The following is a 26011-nucleotide window of genomic DNA, read 5'->3' on the forward strand; positions in this document are numbered from 1 at the left end:
AAATGAAATTGTAATGTAGTCCTTGTAGACATCAATAGAACAAAGGGTATGGACATTTTTGTCATGATCCCATATATCTTACTAGTGATAACAACTTTCATACTGCATTCAGATTCACAAAGAAATTCCTTGAGGACCTTCCAGCATTCACTAAGTCTCCTGGAGGCCCTTCCAGCTCCTCCTTATTGCTGAGTCTCAAACTCAATGTCCCATGCTTCAGATTTCTGCTATGGCATCATGCCACTTTTGATATCAAAAACTGTGTTAGTTAGATATTGATGCATTAAAAAAACCAAATGAAACGAAACTCAAAAACAACTTATTATATCACAATTTTGAGATTCAGAAATTCAAGTAAAGCAAACTAGGAATAGCTTATTTCGGCTCCCTGGTGATTATTAAAAATTTTAAATACACAAAATAATTTTTAAGAAGGGGAAAGGGACAAATGGGAGTAAAATGTTTGTGTCTTTGTCTGAGAAGTGATAAAATTACCTATTTATATATTAAATTGGAATAAATCAGGGATATGACATATAATCTCTTGTATAATCATTAAAGGTTGTTAAGGGAAGTTAAAAAATCATGATAGTAGAGGAAATAACTGATATCTAAGGTTAATGCAAAAAAAGATAATGGAGGTAAAACAGAATACAAATCAAGTGGATCAAACAGCAAAAATATAGTAAGATATTAGATTTAAACACAAACATACTAGTAACTACAATAAATGCAAATATATATTTCAAATAAAAGACAAAGATTGTCAGATTTTTTAAAATTCAGTCATACGCTGCTTACAATAGACACACTTTAAATACAAAAATATAGGAATATTGAAAGTAAAAAACATGCAAATATCAACCAAAAAAAGATGATATAGCTACATTAATATCATATAAAAGTAGACTTTAACCAAAAAAAATAGTGATAAAGAGGGATATGTGATAATGGCAGAAGGGTCTTAAAATTTTATGTGCCTAATAACAGTTTTAATTTTAAGATGCAGACAAATTGATGTAGATTATAAAGAGGAGACAAACCCAGAGTCATACTGGAAAACTTAACACTTCTTTATTTCTAGAATTGAGGGATCAAATAGACAAAAAATTTATTAAGAATATAAAAGATTTGAGGATCAAAATTAATCACATTGACCTAATTGACATATATAAGACATTACACCAAGCAACTGCAGAATGCATACTCTTTTTCAAGAGCACTGGAACATTTACCAAAATTGACCAAATTCTGGGTCTCAACAGATGTTAAATAAATTATATAGAGTATGTTATCTTACCAAAATGGTATAAAGTTGAACCCAGAAGCAAAATATAACTAGGAAATACCCAAAACACTGTAAATTAAGTTATACACCCTGAAATAAAAAGTCATCAGTCAACAAGGAAATCATAATGGAAAATAGAAAGTATTTTGAAAAGTATGATGGTTAAAACAAACACATTAAAATAGAAGGGTCAACACTAATGGAGGATTAGAGAGAATTTTATACCCTTTACTGAATGAGAACAAAAAGAACCAAAAATCAGATCTAATTATCTGTGTCAAAAAATGAGAAAAATGAAAATTAAACACGATGAAATGGAAAAGAGACAATAATAAAAGTAAAAGCTGAAATTAATGAAATGCCATATGAACAGACAACAGAAAATTAACAATACCAAAAGTTTGTTCTTTTGGTTGTACTATAGCAAAATGGACACAAGATAGAAAAATCTAAAAATTGTTTGTTTTAAACTCTTCTAGCCTGCCTCACCTCCACTTGGTTGATCTTTTTATAGGCTCCTAAATATATTACAACTCAGAAGTGTAAGTTTGAGGAAGTTAACATCTTATGGAGCAACCCTCGACCAATGTTGCAGAAGAGCTAATAAGGAACATTTCTCATTTCCAGGACTAAGGCAGACAGTTCTGAGATGCATTCTTCACACCTACTTACCAGGTTCGAGGGAATCAAAAACTCTCAGTTCTCAGAGTAGTTAACAGTTTGATTATGCAAATCTGAATTGCTTTCCTCTTTCTCTCAGTTTCTTCACTCTTGTTTTATGGGATACTTTACTAATTAAGTTACTTCCATCTAAGTCTGCTTTTTTTTTTTCAACTTAGAAGTCAGTCTAATATATTTTAGGTAACTTGTATCTGTAATTTAAAAATTCTCACAAAAATTCCAGGCCACATGGTCTCATAAGTGAATGCTGCTAATCATATACACATTCTCCCAGAGAAAAGGAAAAGAGGGAAACTTCCAAACATTATATAAGGCAAGCATTACTTTGACATCAAAACCTGACAAGGAGATTTTTTAAAAAATCATACCAATCTCTTTCACAAATATAGATACAAAAAATTCTAAAGAAAATATTAGCAAAGTGTTCTCTTTTAATACATAAAAGAGGACAATGGATCACAACCCTTTGGGATCACTGCAGTAATATAAATATAGTTAAGCATTTGAAAACTTCATCAATATTAATCACCATATCAACAGAATGAAGGAGAAAAACTATACAATGATCTTAATACATGGAAAAAAGTATTTGAAAAATCTAATATTCTTTCATGATAAAAATGCTTAGCATGCTATAAATTAAATGAAAATTTCATAATCTTTTAAAGATATCAAATTATGTAGGTCCAAATATCCTAGAGCAAATACCATACACAGTGATGAAATGTTGAAAATTTTCCCTATAAATTTGGGAATTAGTCAAGAGTGCCTGCTCTCATCATCCACTAGAGGGCAGACAGCAGAAGCAAGAAGAACTACAATCCTGCAGCCTGCGAACAAAAACCACATTCACAGAAAGATAGACAAGATGAAAAGGCAGAGGGCTATGTACCAGATGAAGGAACAAGATAAAACCCCAGAAAAACAACTAAATGAAGTAGAGATAGGCAACCTTCCAGAAAAAGAACTCAGAATAATGATAGTGAAGATGATCCAGGACCACGGAAAAACAATGGAGGCAAAGATCGAGAAGATGCAAGAAATGTTTAACAAAGACCTAGAAGAAGTAAAGAACAAACAAACAGATATGAATAATACATTAACTGAAATGAAAACTATACTAGAAGGAATCAATAGGAGAATAACTGAGGCAGAAGAACAGATACGTGACCTGGAAGACAGAATGGTGGAATTCACTGCTGTGGAACAGAATAAAAAGAAAAGAATGAAAAGAAATGAAGACAGCCTAAGAGACCTCTGGGACAACATTAAACGCAACAACATTCGCATTATAGAGGTCCCAGAAGGAGAAGAGAGAGAGAAAGGACCCGAGAAAATATTTGAAGAGATTACAGTCGAAAACTTCCCTAACATGGGAAAGGAAATAGCCACCCAAGTCCAGGAAGCACAGTGAGTCCCATACAGGATAAACACAAGGAGAAACATGCTGAGACATATAGTAATCAAATTCGCAAAAATTAAAGGCAAAGAAAAATTATTGAAAGCAGCAAGGGAAGAATGACAAATAACATACAAGGGAACTCCCATAAGGTTAACAGCTGATTTCTCAGCAGAAACTCTACAAGCTAGAAGGGAGTGGCATGATATACTTAAAGTGATGAAAGGGAAGAACCTACAACCAAGATTACTTTACCCAGCAAGGATCTCATTCAGATTCGATGGAGAAATGAACAGCTTTACAGAAAAGCAAAAGCTAAGAGAATTCAGCACCACCAAACCAGCTCTACATCAAATGCTAAAGGAACTTCTCTAAGTGGGAAACACAAGAGAAGAAAAGGACCTACAAAAGCAAACCCAAAACAGTTAAGAAAATGGTCATAGGAATATGCATATAGATACTTATCTTAAACGTGAATGGATTAAATGCTCCAACCAAAAGACACAGGCTTGCTGAATGGATACAAAAACAAGACCCATATATATGCTGTCTACAAGAGACCCACTTCAGACCTAGGGACACATACAGACTGAAAGTGAGGGGATGGATAAAGATATTTCATGCCAATGGAAATCAAAAGAAAGCTGGAGTAGTAATACTCATATCAGATAAAATAGACTTTAAAATAAAGAATGTTACAAGAGACAAGGAAGGACACTACATAATGATCAAGGGATCAATCCAAGAAGAAGATATAACAATTATAAATATATATGCACCCAACATAGGAGCACCTCAATACATAAGGCAGCTGCTAACAGCTATAAAAGAGGAAATCGACAGTAACACAATAATAGTGGGGGACTTTAACACCTCACTTACACCAATGGACAGATCACCCAAAATGAAAATAAATAAGGAAACAGAAGCTTTAATTGACACAATAGACCAGATAGATTTAGTTGATATTTATAGGACATTCCATCCAAAAACAACAGAATACACATTTTTCTCAACTGCTCATGGAACATTCTCCAGGATAGATCACATCTTCAGTCACAAATCAAGCCTCAGTAAATTTAAGAAAATTGAAATCATACCAAGCATCTTTTCTGACCACAATGCTATGATATTAGAAATGAATTACAGGGGAAAAAAAGTAAAAAAAAAACAAACACATGGAGTCTAAACAATACATTACTAAATAACCAAGAGATCACTGAAGAAGTCAAAGAGGAAATCAAAAAATACCTAGAGACAAATGACAATGAAAACACGACGACCCAAAACCTATTGGATGCAGCAAAAGCAGTTCTAAGAGGGAAGTTTATAGCTATACAAGCCTACCTCAAGAAAAAACTCAAATAAACAATCTAACCTTACACGTAAAGGAACTAGAGAAAGAACGAACAACCCAAAGTTAGCAGAAGGAAAGAAATCATAAAGATCAGAGCAGAAATAAATGAAATACAAACAAAGAAAACAATAGCAAAGATCAATAAAACTAAAAGCTGAGTTTTATGAGAAGTTAAACAAAATTGATAAACCATTAGCCAGACTCATCAAGAAAAAGAGGGAGTCTCAAATCAATACAATTAGAAATGAAAAAGAAGTTACAACAGACACCGCAGAAATACAAAGCATCCTAAGAGACTACTACAAGCAACTCTATGCCAATAAAATGGACAACCTGGAAGAAATGGACAAATTCTTAGAAAGGTGTAACCTTCCAAGACTGAACCAGGAAGAAATTGAAAATATGAACAGACCAATCACAAGTAATGAAATTGAAACTGTGATTAAAAATCTTCCAAAAAAAAAAAAAATCTTCCAACAGGCCCCCGCACATCTGGGTCGTGGAGCCGTCGGCCACGCTCTTCTGCGCAGATGGGCTCAGTGGCCTAGCACCCCAGTCCCCGCCGTCTGTGATTGAGCACCGAGGCCTATGCGGGGTCACCGCCGAGGTTTCCACCAGCCCACAAGCAAGAGCATGGCAGCCATCCCCTCCAGCGGCTCATGCATGGCCACCCACAACTACTACCGGCACCGCCTGGGCTCCACTTCCAGTAACAGCTCCTGTGGAAGTGCTGAGTACCCTGGGGAAGGCATCCCCCGCCACCCCGGTCTCCCCAGAGCTGACCCGGGACACTGGTGGGCTAGCTTCTTTTTCGGGAAGTCCACTCTCCCATTCATGGCAACAGTGTTAGAATCCCCAGAGCACTCAGAACCAGCCCAGGCCTCCACTGGCATGATCACCTGTGACCTGGCTCAGGAAGCCATGGGGAAGCAGCAGCCTGGCGGCCAGCCTGGCCAAACCAACTACAGGCCCCTGTCCTGAGTGGCCACTACCAGCTGCCAGGCTTCCTCCCAAGGTGCTAGGCTGATCAGACCGCCCCCTCCTTCCTCTCCCTGAGAGTGAGCAGGCTGCAGCCAACAGAAGCAGTTGGGTTTTTAACATCAAAACAGCAAAACACCAAAAAGGAAGTTTAGAGAACTCCACTCTTTACTATCCAAGCCACATGAGAGACTTCCAGCACCCTCTAACCTATGCCTTGCACCGAGTAGAAAATAAACTCCAAGCAGCCAGCAAAAAAAGAAAATCTTCCAACAAACAAAAATCCAGGACCAGATGGCTTCACAGGTGAATTCTATCAAACATTTAAAGAGCTAACATCCAACCTTCTCAAACTCTTCCAAAAATTGCGGAAGGAGGAAGACTCCCAAACTCATTCTATGAGGCCACCATCACCCTGACAGCAAAACCAGATAAAGATACTACAAAAAAAGAAAATTACAGACCAATATCACTGATGATTATGGATGCAAAAATCCTCAACAAAATACTAGCAAACAGAATCCAACAACACATTAAAAGGATCATACACCATGATCAAATGGGATTTATCCCAGGGATGCAAGGATTCTTCAATATACGCAAATCAATCAATGTGATACACCATGTTAACAAGTTGAAGAATAAAAACCATATGATCATCTCAATAGATGCAGAACAAGCTTTTGACAAAATTCAAAACCCATTTATGATAAAAACTCTCCAGAAAGTGGGCATAGAGGGAACCTACCTCAACGTAATAAAGGCCATATATGACAAACCCACAGCAAACATCATTCTCCATGGTGAAAAACTGAAAGCATTTCCTCTAAGATCAGGAGCAAGACAAGGATGTCCACTGTCACCACTATTATCCAACATAGTTTTGGAAGTCCTAGCCATGGCAATCAGAGAAGAAAAAGAAATAAAAGGAATACAAATTGGAAAAGAACAAGTAAAACTGTCACTGTTTGCAGATGTCATGATACTATACATAGAGAATCCTAAAAATGCCACCAGAAAACTACTAGAGCTATCAATGAATTTGGTAAAGTAGCAGGATACAAAATTAATGCACAGAAACCTCTTGCAGTCCTATACACCAATGATGAAAAATCTGAAAGAGAAATTAAGGAAACACTCCCATTTACCATTGCAACAAAAAGAATAAAACACCTAGGAATAAACCTACCTAAGGAGACAAAAGACCTATATGCAGAAAACTATAAAACACTGATGAAAGAAATTAAAGATGATACCAACAGATGGAGAGATATACCATGTTCTTGGATTGGAAGAATCAACATTGTGGAAATGACTATACAACTCAAAGCAATCTACAGATTCAATGCAAGCCCTATCAAATTACCAATGGCTTTTTTTATGGAACTAGAACAAAAAAATCTTAAAATTTGTATGGAGACACAAAAGACCCCAGATAGCCAAAGCAGTCTTGAGGGAAAAAAACGGAACGGGAGGAATCAGACCCCCTGACTTCAGACAATACTACAAAGCTACAGTAATCAAGACAATATGGTACTGGCACAAAAACAGAAACATAGATCAATGGAACAAGATAGAAAGCCCAGAGATAAACCCACGCACCTATGGTCAACTAATCTCTGACAAAGGAGGCAAGGATATACAATGGAGAAAAGACAGTCTCTTCAATAAGTGGTGCTGAGAAAACTGGACAGCTACATGTAAAGGAATGAAATTAGAACACTACCTAACACCATACACAAAATAAACTCAAAATCGATTTGAGACCTGAATTTAAGACTGGACACTATAAAACTCTTAGAGGAAAACATAGGAAGAACACTCTCTGACATAAATCACAGTAAGATCTTTTTTGATCCACCTCCTAGAGTAATGGAAATAAAAACAAAAATAAACAAGTGAGACATAATGAAACTTCAAAGCTTTTGCACAGCAAAGGAAACCATAAGCAAGACGAAAAGACAACCCTCAGAATGGGAGAAAATATTTGCCAATGAATCAACGGACAAAGGATTAATCTCCAAAATATATAAACAGCTCATGCAGCACAATATTAAAGAAACAAACAACCCAATCCAAAAATGGGCAGAAGAACTAAATAGACATTTCTCCAAAGAAGACATACAGATGGCCAAGAAGCACATGAGAAGCTGCTCAACATCACTAATTATTAGAGAAATGCAAATCAAAACTACAATGAGATATCACCTCACACCAGTTAGAATGGGCATCATCAGAAAATCTACAAACAACAAATGCTGGAGAGGGTGTGGAGAAAAGGGAACCCTCTTGCACTGTTGTTGGGAATGTAAATTGATACAGCCACTATGGAGAACAGTATGGAGCTTCCTTAAAAAACTAAAAATAGAATTACCATATGATCCAGCAATCCCACTACTGGGCATATTCCCAGAGAAAACCATAATTCAGAAAGACACATGCACCCCAATGTTCATTGCAGCACTGTTTACAATAGCCAGGTCATGGAAGCAACCTAAATGCCCATCGATGGACGAATGGATAAAGAAGATGTGGTACATATATACAATGGAATATTACTCAGCCTAAAAAAGGAACGAAATTGGGTCATTTGTTGAGATGTGGATGGATCTAGAGACTGTCATACAGAGTGAAGTAAGTCAGAAAGAGAAAAACATATATTGTATATTAATGCATGTATGTGGAACCTAGAAAAATGGTACAGGTGAACCGATTTGCAGGGCAGAAGTTGAGACACAGATGTAGAGAACAAACATATGGACACCAAGGGGGGAAAGCCGTGGGGGGGTGGGGATGATGGTGTGATGAATTGGGCGACTGGGATTGACATGTATTCACTGATGTGTATAAAATTGGTGACTAATAAGAACCTGCTGTATAAAAAAATTAATTAAATTAAATTAAAAGAGTGCCTGCTCTCATTGAAACAAACCATTAATAGTAGGAAAAATTTAAATCATGTGCCAACTGATAAGATGCAATGAGAACACAGCATTACTTTTGTAAGATTCCTGCCACGATAAACAACCTAGACTAATATGACAACAATCAGGCAAACACCAACAGAGGGATCTTCTACAAAGGAAATGCCTTGTAATCTCCAAATGTGTCAAGGTCAAAGGAGTCAAGGAAAGACTGAGGAATCAAGAGACCAAAAGAGATTGAAGAGACATGACAATTAAAGCAAAATGAATTTGTGAGTCTGAACTAGAGTTTTTGCTATAAAAAACATTGTGACATTTGGTGAAACCTGAATAGGATGATTTTTAGTTAATAGTAATGTATCATGCTACTGATGGTTGTAATATGGTTACTTATGAGAGTGTCCTTGTTTGCAGTAAAATATTCAGGGCCTGTAAGGGCTTCACCTCTTCAGTTTAGTCTCAAACGGTTTAGGGGGAATAACGAAGGCTTTGTATTGGTTACATGGACAACTTTTCTGGAAGTTTAAGAGTTTTTTTAATTCTAAAATTTACAGGGAAAATCTACATTGTTAAGGTGATTTTACTTTTTAATCATTTAAATAACTGATTTCAAATTAGGCTTCTTTAAAAGGAATCACAGTTTACATGGATGATCATTTCTGGAGTTATAACTGGATCAAATCAGTCAGTGTTTCAGAATCAGCTTTTTTCCAGACAAAATGAAAGAATGGGTGTTTACTTTTTGATTTTACTTCTTCTCCTATTACTAAGCATGAATATATATTTTTAATCTTTTTGGTCTTTAGCCTTAGATTCTAAAAATTCATTGCATTTATTAAACATGCTCATATTAATATATAATATATATTAATATATATTATATAATATAATAATATATAATAATATAACTTGATATGATGCAAGAGAAAAACATAAACGGTGCCTGAAAGACTATGCTGTTTATATTTAATAAACTCTATTTCTGAGGATCTTTGCTTAATTATAATGACTTAAAACCCACATTATGTTTGTGGATTTTAAGAATCAACATTTGATATATTGTGGCTTCATCAAAGGTAGATTTTATTTTACATTTTTTATTGCTAAAACTGAGAGAAAAGTGAGTGGACTGCACTGTATATTACTAAAATACTTTGGTTTTTCTGTTAAGAGCAAGGTATTGATATTTATCAGACTTTACAGAGAGACCATTAATTCTTCACAAAGTGATCTACTGTGAAATTTCCCCAAATGGTATTCTAGCTATGTATTTATTTTATTATAAATAAGAAATTTGCCTGATCAATAAAATTATGAATATTCTGTGTGAAATAGAAGTTAATTTTTCACTGGAGTAATAATGGTATTAGAATTAAGAAACCTAGAAAATTGAACTTTGAATGACCAGTAGAATCAGTTTTGTCACGGTTATAATTACTTCCACAGAATATCATTTCTCCTTTTAATATGCACTTGGTGTGAATGACATGACTTATGATTATCATGGAATTGTTTTGGTCACTTTAACAATCACTACATAAATTTTCTATTTAAATGAGGAATGAATTGCCATTAATTCATTTAAGGGTGTATTTATCAAATGCTTAACTATTTTCTGCACATAGTACATGGGGGTTATTTAGGATGAGAGACAGATGCTGTTACCATATGAGTGTTTTCTTATGATCCTAAGCAAACTCTCTTTTTCCTTTCAAAAGACCTGAAACTAAAAGTAATTTTAATTTTTTTAACTTAATTAAATATCTATCAAGTGTCTATTATCTGCATTACTTCATCACTATATGAAATATAAAGGTAGATGAAGTGTAACACTGGATTCATAGAGTATAATAAAATAAGGAAAATGGATAACATTAATACAGTTTGCATGTGATAAATTTTATATAAGCTAAGCAAAGCCAATTGGCACAGCATTGGATAAAGGATAGATCATAAGGGAGATACAGTATTTTGAATAAATTTTGTGGGCCAGGAGACTAGGGTGACTTACTTGGCTTTTGTCCCTAAATCTATGAAAGGCTTGTTGATGCTACTTTCTTCTCAGCCCTTTCCATGGACTTTCCTATAATGTTTTATGTCCAAGTAATATTTTTAAAGTATTTTGAAAATATCTCTTTATGGAAAGTGAATTTTCTTTTGTATAATAATTGAACAGTCTCTTTTGAAATTTAAAGAAGAGATTTTAAGTACAAAATAATACAGGTATTCAGCAGATACAGCAAAACAAATCATGAAAGTGTTATACAATGGTACATGATCATGTCAAATGCTAAGATCATGGCACCAGAATGAATGAGCTTTGAGTATCAGAGAAATTAAGCTGATTAAGATTAAGATTTGATGAAAGAGTAACCAGGCAAAGAAGGAAGAGCATTTCAGTGTGAAGGTAGATCGTGAGCAAAGATCTTATGCCAGGGATAGATATGGAGTGCTTGATAAGAGAGCAGGCCAGTGTGGCTGAAGTGAAGGTACATGGCAGTGAAATATGAGATTGGACATAAAAGTAGGGATTGAATTTTGTGGAACCACGCAGGCCATATGAAGAATGTTGGTATTTATCATAAGAGCAATGGGAAAACCATAAGTATTTTCAATGGAGAGGTGACGTGTAGCTTTGTAATTTGAAAAGATTGCCTGCTTAAAAGTAAAGCATTACTAGAAAAAAAAAAAAAAGAGAAAAAAATTCAGTAAAATGATAACAGTTTAAGTTACACAGTACTACCACTTCTTTGAATTTTAGAAACATGAAACAGTTTAAAACAGTTAAAACAGATTCTTTCGATTAAGTGCTCAATCTTTGGTTCTCTTTCCCCTTCTTTTGCTTCTCTCCAAAGGGTTTCCAGGTGTAAGCATTCATACTACCCTTGAGTTGCCACTGGTCTCTGACAAAATGGTTTTTCCCATAGTTTCCTGACCTAGTATCTACTGTGTTGTAAATGGTTTTATTATGCTATAAACCACTCATTCAATTCTGGCTAGACTGTGCTGAACATTGGTGGCTCCTTATTCAAATTCCAGCATTCTTTAGATTCTTGGATATTCTTAGCACCTCCATGTTCCATCCCTCAACAACCGTCCCTCCCACCATTGCTACCTAGGAAATGAGAGTGCATCTATATCCTCTACAGAATTGTGTAACCCATAGGAGGTCATTATGTCACCTCTGATTCTCCTCTGTAGCCACTGCCTCCACCCATATGTATGGTTGTAGAATATGGCAAAAGGCCAAATGGAGCCTTACATGGATCTCATCCAGGGAGCTGGGTCACTAGTTCCAGTGCTCTCGTGTTTCCTCTTACCCTTGTGGAAGTTTCTACTGAATCCCCAGAAATATCATCATATTCATCCACCAGAACCACAAATATGTACACATTGAATTTCCTTACACAGAAGTCCAGAAATAAGAGCATTGCTGTTGGATCCTTTGCCCTTCTCCTTCTTCTGAGGATAGGATTGCCCCCAAATACCCCTGTGATATCCTGAGTTCTCTTTATTTCTTGCTTATAGTAAAACAGATATTCAAGGATACTAGTCCAGGCCCATAATTTGTTAATAAGAGGATAATAAATTTAGACAGTCCTTCCAAGTTTACACTATTATACTACTAGGGAATTTAAAAAAGCCCCCAAAACATTTTTTTCATTGGTCATAAAAGCTAAGCATTGATTTTTTTTCATTCTTTTCATTTCCTACCACAACAGTTTTAATTCTCTCCTTTCATTCTGTTTCTACCTCATAGCATATATATGACATTAGTTAACCAAAAATTGTCGAATACAGGGACATTCAAAAATAAAACAATGTTATATATTTCGGTTGAGATTTTATAATTACATGAGGAAAACATTGCAGTGAAATGAGGTGTCTATTGCAGTGATCTAGAAGGGAGAGGGTTAGAAATTGTAAAAAAGTTGTTGGTGATAGAACTGGTAAAAAGTGCATGAATTTAAGGGACAAATCTGGCCCACCACCTATTTATGTAAATAAAGTCTTATTGTAACATTCATTTATATACTCTGTCTGACTACTTTGCATTACAAGAGCAAAGTTCAGTTGTCATGACAGAGACCACATATCAACAAAGCCTAAAATATTCACTGCTTTGTCCTTCACAGAAAAATTTTGCCAACTCCTAATTAATAGTATAGATACAAATTCTATGAATTATTTATACTAATTTTTATTAAAGATATCAGCAAGGAGATTTTTACCTGTTGTGAACAGTTGGCTTTGATCTTGTTTTTAACTTGGTGTTCTAGAGGCAGCATTGACATAAATATTATTAACTTCATTTGGAAAGGAACTTTTTAAAATTTTATTTATTTTTTTATTTTTGGCTGCGTTGGGTCTTCGTTGCTACGCGTAGGCTTTCTTTTAGTTGAGGCGAGCGGGGGCTACTCTTCGTTGCCGTGTGCAGCCTTCTCATTGCGGTGGCTTCTCTGGTTGCAGAGCACAGGCTCTAGGTGCGCGGGCTTCAGTAGTTGTGGCACGCAGACTTCAGTAGTTGTGGCTCGCGGGCTCTAGAGCACAGGCTCAGTAGTTGTGGTGCACGGGCTTAGTTGCTCTGCAGCATGTGGGATCTTCCCAGACCAAGGCTCGAACCCAGGTCATCTGCATTGGCAGGCAGATTCTTAACCACTGAGTCACCAGGGAAGCCTGGAGTCCTTTTACAGAGTCAGTAATAATTTATAACCTCCTTATGATTCCATTTGACATGAATAGCTCAGTTTGTCCACATCCTGTTGCAGATCTGGAATTAGCTATTTCTCCAAGGAGTTCTGTATCCTTTTAGTGAGAAATGTTAGTTAGTGAGCACAATCTTGATACTAGGAATGCTCACTGGTTATTGGGTTGGTCATTATTTTTAGTATTTTTTAAAAGACAGAACTAAAGTACACATTTTGTTTTAAGATAACTATATTGATGCTTCCAATTCAATATCAGAATTATTCTTACTTAATCTCATTGATCTTACCTCTGTATTTCCTCCTATCGATGTTAAAAATCCTTGTTCTCAGTGACCCCAACATACTCATTTGTTTTACCCTGTGTAAGAAATATACTACAGTCTCAGAATAATAAAACCAATAGGACCTACAACAATATGATGACTAAAATAATGTTTTTAGTATACCTAGAAGTTTCCTTTAAGTCAACTTTACTTTTAACAATTACTCAATATATTTTAGTAATTACTTTAGTAAATTATTTTTGACTTTAGTGGATTTCCATTAAAATTGTCTATAGTTCTGGAGATTCCTGTAATATTTTGAAGTTAAGTAAACACAAAACCACTTGATAAAATATCTTGGGGACGTGCAGGCTCAGCGGCCATGGCCCACGGGCCCAGCCGCTCCACGGCATGTGGGATCCTCCCGGACCGGGGCACGAACCTGTGTCCCCTGCATCGGCAGGCAGACTCTCAACCACTGTGCCACCGAGGAAGCCCCCGTCATTCTTTATCTGTCTTCTGTTTCAGAAAATCTTTATTCCACCTCTATAAGAATTTCAAATCTCTTTCTTTCTAACCCCCTCTATGTCTTCTACACAATCCCCATTTAGAACATTTCTTTAGATCATAATCAGCCTAAGAAACTATGATGAAGAGGAAAATATTATACCACATTTATTTAAGTACTGTTTTTTCAAAAGAAAAACCACTGCATATTTTTCCCAAACAGTACTTGAAATATATTATTGAATGCTACCTTTAGGAGATCAAGAATCTATACAGATATAATAAAGATATATACATGTGTATTTTAAATAGAACTTTTTCTTGTCTCTATGGGTTATAGTGTTTAAATCATATTAATATGAACTTTGTTTCTTTTAATACTCCTCAATCTTCCCTTTTTCAGTAATATCTTATCCTCTTTGTTGTTAGACACGTTAAAAGGTACAACATGCAATGCTTATGTGATGAAAGCTTTATTTTTTTCTTAAATATGGATTTGGAAACATGATGAAAGCTTAATGTTCACTTAACTATGTATTTGGAGATATCCCAGTTGAAAATGTTATGTATCATGAGTATTTCCTCTTGAGGGCTTTGAAAGTGTGTCCTTACTGATTGTAATGTAAAATCCACAGTCAGCTGCAAGTTACTCATGACTATATAGCTAAGTATAAATGATTTGACTGAGTCAACTTCTTATGCATATAGAAAAATGCCTTGTATCACAATTATATTTCAAGAGCAATTCAATTATAGCCTTTTTCAAAATCAAGGAAAGATATTCTGAGTATGCCGGGTTATTTGCAATAACTGCCTCTCAGCTTCATATTAATATAGATGATAAACACAGTTCTTTGTACAAAATTTGAATTTTATGAATTGTAAATTTGAAAGGTTGTCTTTATTGGAACATTATTTATATTAATTATTTTACTTAAAATAGTTTATATTCATAATCACTGATTTAATATACTTCTGATTTTAGTGAATGCTCAGACTACTGCTATAAATGATACTGAAACTTTTATTTAAATTATGAGGGATCTTTCATACAAGAAAATTAAGTAGCAAGACCAAGATTATTGATAGAAACTTGTGGTGGAGGGAACACCAGTTTCCATCTAATTATAGCTGTATAGTTCATTTTATTTATACTACATTTATTTATACTAAATTACAAAACCAGATTTGAGGAAAAATTGAATTTAGGCAATTAAAACATGTATGGCTAAATGAAAACCAAAGCATTTATAGTTATTTTTCTCTTCTCAGTGTTATCTTGGATCTTCACATTTGGTCTTCCACCACCTTGACCTTGTGTATACCTATTATGTGTATGCAATTCTATTTGAAATGTGGGGGGGGGGTTGTTTATTTTGTTTTGTTTCATTTTTAATGCAGGAGTGGAATTTTTGAAAAATGACTTAAAATCTTTAAAATTTAATAAATTTATAAAAACTGCAGTATGCCAGACAGAACTTAGAGCCAACCAACAATGTCCTCAAATTTCTTCTGTTCTTGTTCAGTACTTCTTATCTCACACCAAGGTGTTCATCCAGGTGTAATCAAGTTATAAAGAATCTTAAGGAAGGCTCTTAAAGAGAAATCACAGAAAATTATTACAGAGCCTAGAGCATATACACTGAAATAGATGAAAGGCTCTACTCCTTGTCATGTAGATAGTGATGGCTAAATGCCCATTGTTTGCATATAACCTCCAAATTTCTTTCAACAGCTAAAGTTGAATTCTTTAATGATAATTTGGTAGCTCCAGTATTTATAGCAGGTAACGTGATGACAAGTTCTTTAGTTTGTGAATCAATAGTGACCTATTGGTCAGAACTGATTTAATACAGTAATAACCAATAAGTATAATATTGAGTTATGGTTAATTATATCCAATAACAATAAGAAATAGAAGGAGGAGGAGGAAGAAAAATAGAAGAGGAGAAGATGGAGGAGGAGGGAAGGGAAGAAGAAGTAAATGCAGTTATTCCTTATCCAAACACTTTAGCAAGGTATATAGGAAGAAGGGGAATGCATTTATTGCCATTCAGAATTCTGCTTGTCTGTGAGGGTGAGTAGATCTCCCTTTAGCCTGCAAGTGTTATCAGGAAAGAGCTAGTCTGGGCCTCTTTCTTAGAGGAATCAAATGGAAGTCCAATCCACAGTGTTCAGTTTGTGACCTGCAAAGGCAAAAAAAAAAAAATGCCTTCTCTTTTAGAAGATTCTTGGTCTTGTTTGTGCACTATGTAATTCAGACTATTTGGGTTTTGCAATAGGTATTAATATACATGGAAGTTTTAGGAGAAATAAATTTGACATTCACATATAGCAGTATTCTACTTTTTTAAAATAGAATTTTCTGTACTGTCATCTATAATTTCAAAAATTCTCTCATAATCTTAGTTTAACGTATACTCACTTGTTTTCTATTTCCATTTCTTCTTCTATTTCTTTAAAAAGTGCTTCATATGCTTTGGGTATGCAACACTAGAACTTTCAATAAGGAAGCCATAATCTATATGCTTTGTAGGGAGTGTTTAAGAAGAGTTAACAAAACTGTAAAGATATTTGTCCTTAAAAGTCTCATTTTACTAAAAATTTGGAAACTGGAATAGCCTGAGGAATGTAGGAAAATATGGAAATTTACAAAAGATAACTTGGCTCTTAAGAATGACATGAAATAAAGTTAACAGTTTTGTAATCCTCATTCCCTGAATCAATTCCCTTTGAAAACCTCAATAAGAGCCTTTTACACTTGATACGCATCTCTAAATTTGATCAAAGAAATGCATTTTAAATTACGCAATTTTAAAAAGAATTTGATCGATTGCTTTGCTTTTTTAATCAAACTACTAAAAGGTTTAACTAACAGAAAATGATTGCAAAGGAAATAAACCATTTATAGGTGGATATTAAGCATGTTTTGCAACTAATTGCTCAATACTCAAAACTTATTTCTTATTTTATTCTGTTTAAGAATGTTAGCAGGGCTTTCCTGTGGCGCAGTGGTTGAGAGCCCGCCTGCCGATGCAGGGGACACAGGTTCGTGCCCCGGTCCAGGAAGATCCCACATGCCGCGGAGCGGCTGGGTCCGTGAGCCATGGCCGCTGAGCCTGCGCGTCCGGAGCCTGTGCTCCGTAACGGGCGAGTCCACAACAGTGAGAAGCCCGTGTACCAAAAAAAAAAAAAAAAGAATGTTAGCAATAATTTAAACATCTCTCCTTTGTTCTGAATAAATTTATATTAATTTACTCTCCAAATTATTTTTAGATATTCTTATTCTCATATATATTTATTGTGATCAATTTAAATTTACTATATTTTAAGGATATGAAAACAGTTTTAAAGCTTATTTACATGGATGATTATGCATACAAGGTGGCACAGACCTATTTAAATTAAATATAAATCAGGTATAGAGTAAAGTTAAATTTAGCAGATTTGAACCAATTTTACAGCACTAAATATGTTCCCTATTCATTAATAGGCCAAACAATTGTTAGAGCTTTTTGATAAAGTTTTGTGAAGTCCCTCTTTTCTTGTAGTGGCAATTCAAAGGTACAAACTCTTAGACTGAATATATCCTGTTGAATTCGCTATAAGAGCTATTTTAGGAATCAATACAGTTGACTCTTCCATTTTTAAGGTTATATGATCCAAAATTTCAAATTAACATAGCTCTCCAATCAGAAGTCTATAGGTTCTGGCTTCCGATATTAATATAGATGTCTTAGCATAGCAAAGGTGATTAATTCTGGCACCTTTAAGAAGTTATGGGCTGCACAGTAGTGGACCAAAGTTTTTTGCTTGGTTTTGTTTTTTCTATTCTGACTAGTTTTATGAGAAATATGGTTTTGTTCTTCATAGGATGTGCTCTAGTAAAGTTCATCTACGAAAAGTTAGGCTTGCAAGATTAGATGGATCCACAGGTCTAGAAAAGCAACAATAAAGGGGTCCAAGTCAGTAGGAATTTTGAAACTGCTAGGTGGCATTTCAGGGGCTCCAAGGAGCTCTGGTTTTTTATGTCTCAGTGCAGAAAAAATTCAGCAAGAGGCAATGCAATTTATTAGACTAGGATGCTTGTGAGGCTTATAAGTAGGCAGGTGAGTGTAGCACTGCCCCGAGTACTTAGCGGGTTATATTTTTATAATCAAAGGAAAAGAGGGGAGGGAGAGAAGACCACCTTCTTCCTCATTCTTCTAGTCTTCCATCATTAACTCCTCCTGTGTCTTGGGAAGGGGAGTTTTTGATCCTATATGGTGCATCTGGGACTGTCATGGCACTATGGAAAAATTATTTCAGGTCTCAGTACAATGAGTCTTTCATTTTGAAATGTCACCTTTCCATAAATTGTTTTTTTGTGTGTGCAGAGAGCATGTCCTAGGGGTCATTAACTTGTTGACATCACTGGGAAGGTTGTAGGCCTTATTTTCCACTATTATTTTATTGTCTTGAAGCATGCCTCATGCCTCCATTGCATGGTTTTGTTACTAAGCAAATTAGCTTGGTTTTGTTGTTAGGCAAGCCAGTCTGGTTTTGATGCTAAGCGACTCACTCTGCTTTATGAGTCAAGCAAGCCCATATTGTTTCAGGATTTTTCCATTACTTTCCTGAGTGATCATTAACTTACTGCCGTCTCCCAAAGCCCCCTAAAATTTCCAATCTATCTACAATCCCCTAGTGGGATCTAAACTAACTATTTGATGATCCTATTCTACCCCTATCAATTTGCCATGAAGAAAGTTCTATAATAAATGCTAGATGTATGCTTCATGTATATAGAGCATTACAGCAAAAGGAAACCATCATCAGGCAACAGAGAGAAGTTATGTACAAAGTGCCTCAAAACCAGGAAGCCTGACACATACTAGCAAGTGCTGGTCATGTAGCATATTCCTGCCAGCTTCAACAGCGGAGCCCTCCAGGAATCTCATTGAGCCCAAATTCAAATCATCAGTCTCACTGTAATCAATAAACAAAGCTGACGAGCTAGTACAAACCCCACAAATCTGCTCAGTTCCAGGTCACAAAGCAACACTATTTTTTTTTTTAAGTTTATTTATTTATTTTTGGCTGCGTTAGGTCTTTGTTGCTGTGCGCAGACTTTCTCTAGTTGCAGCAAGTGGGGGCTACTCTTCGTTGTGGTGCATGGGCTTCTCATTGCAGTGGTTTCTCTTGTTGTGGAGCACGGGCTCTAGGCACGCGGGCTTCAGTAGTTGTGGCACGTGGGCTCAGTAGTTGTGGCTCACGGGCTCTAGAGTGCAGGCTCAGTAGTTGTGGTACACAGGATTTGTTGTTCTGCGGCATGTGGGATCTTCCTGGACCAGGGCTCGAAGCCGTGTCCCCTGCATTGGCAGGCAGATTCTTAACCACTACGCCACCAGAGAAGCCCCAAAGCAACACTGTTAATCAATATGTTCGTACCTTGACCAGAGGGCAGTGTCATACATGTATATTTCTTATTTCACTAAGAGAGCTAAGGCTAATTCCAGACCTCCTGAAATTAATTCTTACAGTATAGTCAACCTGCCAACTGATAGTTAAAGCCTTCTTGTGACAAAATGCTCATTCTTAGTTTGTCAGCAGTACTTGCCTTACAACATCATATAGTCAGATAATCAAAAGTTACGTACAGATTCCAAATGTTTGTAATACCCAAATGTTTGGGTTTAGATGGAATTATACAGCTAAACCATCCAGTAATACCAGCATAAACTTTTTCATATTTTTGCGCTAACAGTAGTGTTTCATCTCCCTGATAAACAGCTTTCTGTACTTTATGGTATACGTTTGCTGAATGGCTAAGAAAACAATCTACCATTAATGAGGTCTAAGTCTTCTTCAGGCCAATTCTCCTCTATAAGGATAATATCCTGAGGGGGCTTTAATTCAGTCTCCCAGTACATATTGCAAAGATTGCCCAATTTCAGATATTTGAAAAGCTTACCATATTCCACACAGCATACTTATGTAGGTCTTTATTTAAAAGCAAATGAAAGAGACAATACAGGCAAACATTGAGGTTCCACAAAACATCCCATGAGAAAGCTCCTCAGGAGTCTTAATTCACACATGCTGACCTTGTTCTGTCTCCAGCTTAAACCAGCAAGATCTGTGCAAAGACTGTTAACTTTGGGAGACCTCAAAGCAAAAGTCCTGAGCAGGGCTTTTATGCCTCTCTGGCTGCATAATAAGCCAGACTGACTTAACTGGTTAGGCTGGTTGCAAACCATCAGTAAAGTTTGGGGGATTTCTAGGGGTAGTTTAGAAATTTAAATAAATCTTCATAAATTCTACTGCCCTTACCTTAGCCGGGGGTCAAAAACCGGACATTCAGGAGTCCCCAGAATATAGTGTCTCCAACCTACCTGTAACTGAAACTTATCTCACATATTTATGGTAATGAATACTAACATTATCTTATCATGCTTACAATACATATATGTATATAATACCAGTATTATAATTGTGCAAACTAATAGGTAGAAGGTAAGACATCAGAAATACAGAACTCATGGTAGGCTTTTTGTTGCTGTTTTTGTTCCTGTTGTTTTGTTTTACATAGTGAATTAGTTACAAAATCAGCAATAAAACCCAAGACTTCTGAATCACAGTCCATCGCCATTGCATCTTGATGCCTTGCAACATAAATGTGAACTTCCTGGGGTCTGAAAGGTGTAACTCATTTATGAAATAGATATTCTACATATCATGCAAAGAAAACAGTTGTAATATCCTAGAAATACAATATAAAGATTTTCTGATGTTAATTATTTAGCTCTGTCATTAACTGTTTATCTACAAATCAAAGTTAAACACCATTTAAAATTAATGTGTATTTCAATGACTAAGTATACTGTTGACTTGTGTTAATTATCTTAGCTTTATGTATGTTTTCCATATTCTTTTTCATATTACATTATATGTTGCTACTTTATGTAACCTTTATTTAAAGCAAAGACAGAACATATTTTTTTTCAATATCTGGATAATACCATTTTTTTTTAAATTTGTACCTTTTACCTTATAAAGATTTAGCTCATTATATCTCTTTAAGTCATCTAGCATTTGCTTCAATGAAGCCATCCATGTTTTTTTATATCTTCTATTTATTAAAGATAATTTTTCTGTCTCTGAAACTTGGAAAGATTTCTATTACTTTCTATGTTAAAATGTAACTGTAAATCTTTACTCTTGAATATTAGTTTTCTCAGGGTTAGCATTCCTTCCGTCTTTCATCAGAAAAAGATAAAATTATAAGAACATGATTTATATTTAAAGACACTATTTTTCTATCATATGACTGGTTCAGATGATAATACCAGTGATACCTTATACAAAATCAAATTACTAAATTGTAGGTCTGTAAAATTCTAGTAAAAATATGTCTTTATGTGTGATACTTAAGTTAACAGTAATGTTTTATCATCATGCATTTATTTGATACATTTGATTTAATTTGTTCTCATCTAAACAAGTTGCTGAAATTTGTTATTTTATGCTTTCAAGAAAGCCTCTTTTTGGAAAATATTGATTAAATATAAATATATTATAAATATAATATATATTTGTATTATAAATATAATTCATTAATTTAAACCAAAATTTTGTCTATGAATCGTGCCACATAATCCATATATAGTGTCTGTGTATGAAGTACAGAGATCAGTCTCCCCTATGAAGAAACAATTTGCAATCATGATTTGTGCGAACTGAATTCAGATATTATATGTGTAATTGAGGTCTATGATTAACAAGCATTCAGAATTATATGGTTATTAAGACTGAAGGACAACTATATAATTCACAATGTATTAGTAAAGAACTATCTTTGGGATAGAGAAATGAGAAACAAAGCTAGATTATGATGCAATTAATATAAATAATTACCACATTATATTTTAAATATAAAAAGCTTTCATCAAAATTATTTAAGGTACATTATTAGTTTAAGAACAGATAGCCTAATTTAAAATGGCATATTTGAAAATAATATGCACTGGCAAGAAGGAAAAATTAAAAAACAAATTTTGAAATGTTATTTCTAAATATTCAAAAGCTTGATATCAGAAAAGCAAACAATTGAATCATTATTTGAGATTCTTATTGCTACTTTTGTATAGATACCTAGAATATTGAATTGATTTCATTTTTTTATTAATAGTAGAGTAAGAAAGAGGCCATAAACACATATCTCAAGGAAAGGAAAGGCCAAGTTAGTTCTAGACCGTCAGCCCATAATACTAAAGTTCAGAGACAAAAAATAGATCAAAGTTTTCTTTTAGGAATACTCCAGGCCCAGCTTCTTCCTTGTAGTACTCTTGCTGGATTATAGGAAAAAGAGTAAGCTTAAGACCTAAGGTGATTCCAAATGTTCAAGTAAATGGTTTAGAGGGCTCAGCACAGTTCTATCCATATCAGATACAGTTTTCTTTATCCAAGAATGAGTAAGGAGAAAAATATTGAACTGATGGTCCAGTCAGAGAATATGCCACAAGGATATGAACAAAGGATAAAACAAAAAATATAAGCATCAAATACAGGTAAAAAATATATATGAATTTTGGAAAAGTATTACTGCAGAAATCAAAGTAAACTTTCTCCCCAAGAATATTCATTTAAGTGTTATTTTTTTTTAATGGAAGCAACTTAGATGCCCCCAAATATGGAAATATTAAGTAAACTGAGATGTCCACACAGTGAAATACAATAGAACTTTTAAAACTGATGGTAGGGGGAATGACTACAAGTGATGTTTAAAATCAGGTTAAAAATATTGTGAGTATGAAATATTCATATTGTGTATACAAACGTATCTATTGAAAGATAAAACAAGATGATAACATTGATTCTCCCTGTATAGTACATTTCTGGTTTACTTTTTACATACCTTTCTTTGACTTTATTTTTAAACTCCTCTACAATAAATAATAAATTATACTGTAATCAAAACCAGATATTTTAGAAGAGACTTTAACAGAAATATTGGAGGAAAAAGCGTGAAAAAGTAGCCCATGATGGGAATGATAGTTTACTATTAAAAGATAACAATGAAGAAAACTCCTTAACTCATTTCTGCAAATAGGAAAGAAGAAAATGAATATTACTTTGCCAGCACATTGAGAGAACAGGAGTCATAGGAAACAATCAGAAAACAATATAAAACAACCTTGGGTTTTTTACTTAGGACTGCCCCTGAAAACTTACTACATGAGACCATTTTGTCTCTGTCCAGGTTAAAATTTGGCCAGAACACCCAGCTGTTAACTCTTAGTTAACAAAACTTCCCTGCTCAGTTTACTGCTGAAACAGTCTTGCTCTATAGTTAATGTACCCAAACAGGTATAATAATTAAAACTCTCAAATAACTTCAGAGTTGAAATTCTTCCATATTCCAGCTAGACCAGCTTCTCATCTAACAACTCCAGAGTTGGAGAGATATCGGGGAGAAGATGTAAATGATAATGAGATCTTTTTTTTTTTTTGGCCGCACTGGGAGGCATATGGGATCTTAGTTCCCCAACCAGGGATCGAACCCGTGCCCCCTGCATTGGACCACTGGACCGCCAGGGAAGTCCCAATGCAGTCTTTCTTAAGTGAAGTTCTCTCATCTGCAGTTCCAATGTAAAAGAGATACATTGGACATTTATGACTCCTTCAGCTTATGGTCCAAATAGACTCTCTTAATTAGGCCCTTCTCTCTCCTGCTCTAATAGTCCATGATACACCCAGCCCTTTGACCAGCCATTAGTAGGAGTCCTTTTCCAAACCACCCCAGACCACTACTTTGCTGTCACAAACTCTTTTATTTTTCTTTTTTATTTTTCCTAATACAAGTTCATTTGTTCCTCAAACTTAGAGACTTCAGCAACACCTATCAAATTCTCCAAGTAGTCTTATATAAGTTTTTATCATTATATCTGAGGTAAGGGGGAAGCATGATCCCCTCACAGCAAATTTATAACTCTATCATGAAAGCCATTTCAGCTTAGCTTTTATATCATCAAATGTTTAAGAACCCAAGTGTTTTGATACAGTTTTTGAAAACTCTTTTGCAAATCTGGATAGGTGAATAAATGCATCATTTATTTTCCTATTTCTGGCTGAAGGAGGGGATGGGATGATAGGGTCCCTTTGACCACAGAAGTTTCCCCTCCTCTTCAAAACTATGCATCCTGCATATGTACCTGGTTTATGCCTTCTACAGAATAGCTCAGCACCACCTGCCTTTAGGGCTTCTCCCCATTGACCTATTTCCCCAGTTGATAGCCTCACACAGTAGTTCTACAGTCCCCACAGTCATAAAGCCACAATCTTATAACACATACCATTGTCTCAGTCTGTGCTGGGGGTGAGGAACAGGCTCCCATGGCCTCCATTAAAAGCATCACTGAAAGAGTTATAGAAACTCCTGTGCCAAGGAGACCAAACCAATGTAGACTCTGTCTTCCCCCAGGTGCTATCAAGAGGAGATAGTCAACACAATTCGGAAGTGTGAAGGACATAACACTATATAGGATGGACTTTATCTAATGGGGAACAAGAAATAGGACTGTTCAATGAGCAGTAGTTTTAAACTGCCTCTTTGGAGATATTCTTCATGACTGAACCAACATCTGGGTTTTCTTGGGAGTTGGAAATGCTTGTATTTGCTTTTCCTCATTCTCTGCCTCATTTCTTTTCCCCCTGTGTTTTCTTCATTTGAATGACATTCACCAATAATACAGTAGCATGAAAGTTTGCCTCAGGCTCTGTTTTCCAGCGAGTTTAGGCTTATGTCCCCTGAAAGTAAGTAATTTACTGAAAAGAATTTAGGAAATTATTGTGAAAGGAACTTGGATTGCAGATGGTCAAGAAATTACAAATGCCACTGACATGTAACAGCTATTAACATCCTATAGAACTGCAGTTCTGAGGAACACACTTCATTTAACTTTGGACCAGTTGTCTAGTTCAAATCTGAAGTTTTATGATTCCTCACTTTATAAGTAGATCTATTATATTCAGAGATGCTGTAAATCCAGTCATTCAACCTATGACAATTCCAAGAGGTCATGATTCTGACTTTGAAAAGGAAGGTACTAAGCAGCAATAAAATTAACAACTTTTTGCACAAAGATATCTGTGTAGCAAGAATCACCCACAATGACTTCCATTTATTTTGACCTCATAACACCAGAGCACTGAGCCAGTAACAGCTCAATGTCAGAAAGATGAGCTGACCCAGAGGAAGCAAAGCACTGACATTGGCATCCAAATTATTATGTATTGAAAAATCATCTCGGCTTGCACCTGGCACATTGGCTCTTCTTGTTGACATTGAAACTGGAAATTGCCACTTGGCATTATCTATCAAAGTCTAGAAGGATAGAGGTTCGTTATAGAATGTAATGCAATCAGGGCCAGCCTGTAATTATGGGGACAATTCTCAGAATTTGCATTAACACTGAAATGACAGTCCCTGTATTCATTCAATAACCACACTCTAAGAACTTAACAGTAAATACTAAAGTGATGTCTTTACATTAATAACATCAATTTAGTGAACTTAAAATTTTGGAACAATATTGAACTACTAATTATAACTCAATTGATGTAAGAAGAAAAATTCCTAAATATAAATATGTCATAACACAATAATTATACCCTGAATGTGTTATTTTATTATTGTTACCAAAAATCAAAATAATTTGTATAGTTATAATAGGAATAGGTAACGTTTGTAACTTTTGTTTTCAGAGCATATACCTTACTAAGGTACTCAGTCTTCATTACTGCTATCACATATTGTGTCTTCCACTGCTTCCCCATATTTCATATTATTCACTGTTATTTTTAAAAGCAACATTTGGAGAGAAATATATAATCTTCATAGTTATCAGATATTACTAATGAAATA

The 26011-nt window shown here is 35.1% G+C and overlaps 1 protein-coding gene across 1 annotated transcript; it reads left to right on the forward strand.

The window, feature by feature from the left end:
* Window positions 1–5313: 5313 nt before the first annotated feature.
* LOC309825361 (pancreatic progenitor cell differentiation and proliferation factor-like) lies at window positions 5314–5706 on the forward strand (the record flags this gene model as incomplete). Its single annotated transcript, XM_082658913.1, has 1 exon — window positions 5314–5706. One exon carries the CDS (start codon window positions 5314–5316, stop codon window positions 5704–5706), a length of 393 nt encoding a protein of 130 aa, XP_082515039.1.
* Window positions 5707–26011: the final 20305 nt, after the last annotated feature.

This window comes from Grampus griseus, assembly GCF_964374135.1.
Source record: "Grampus griseus genome assembly, chromosome: 7".
Classification (NCBI taxonomy): Eukaryota; Metazoa; Chordata; class Mammalia; order Artiodactyla; family Delphinidae; genus Grampus; species Grampus griseus.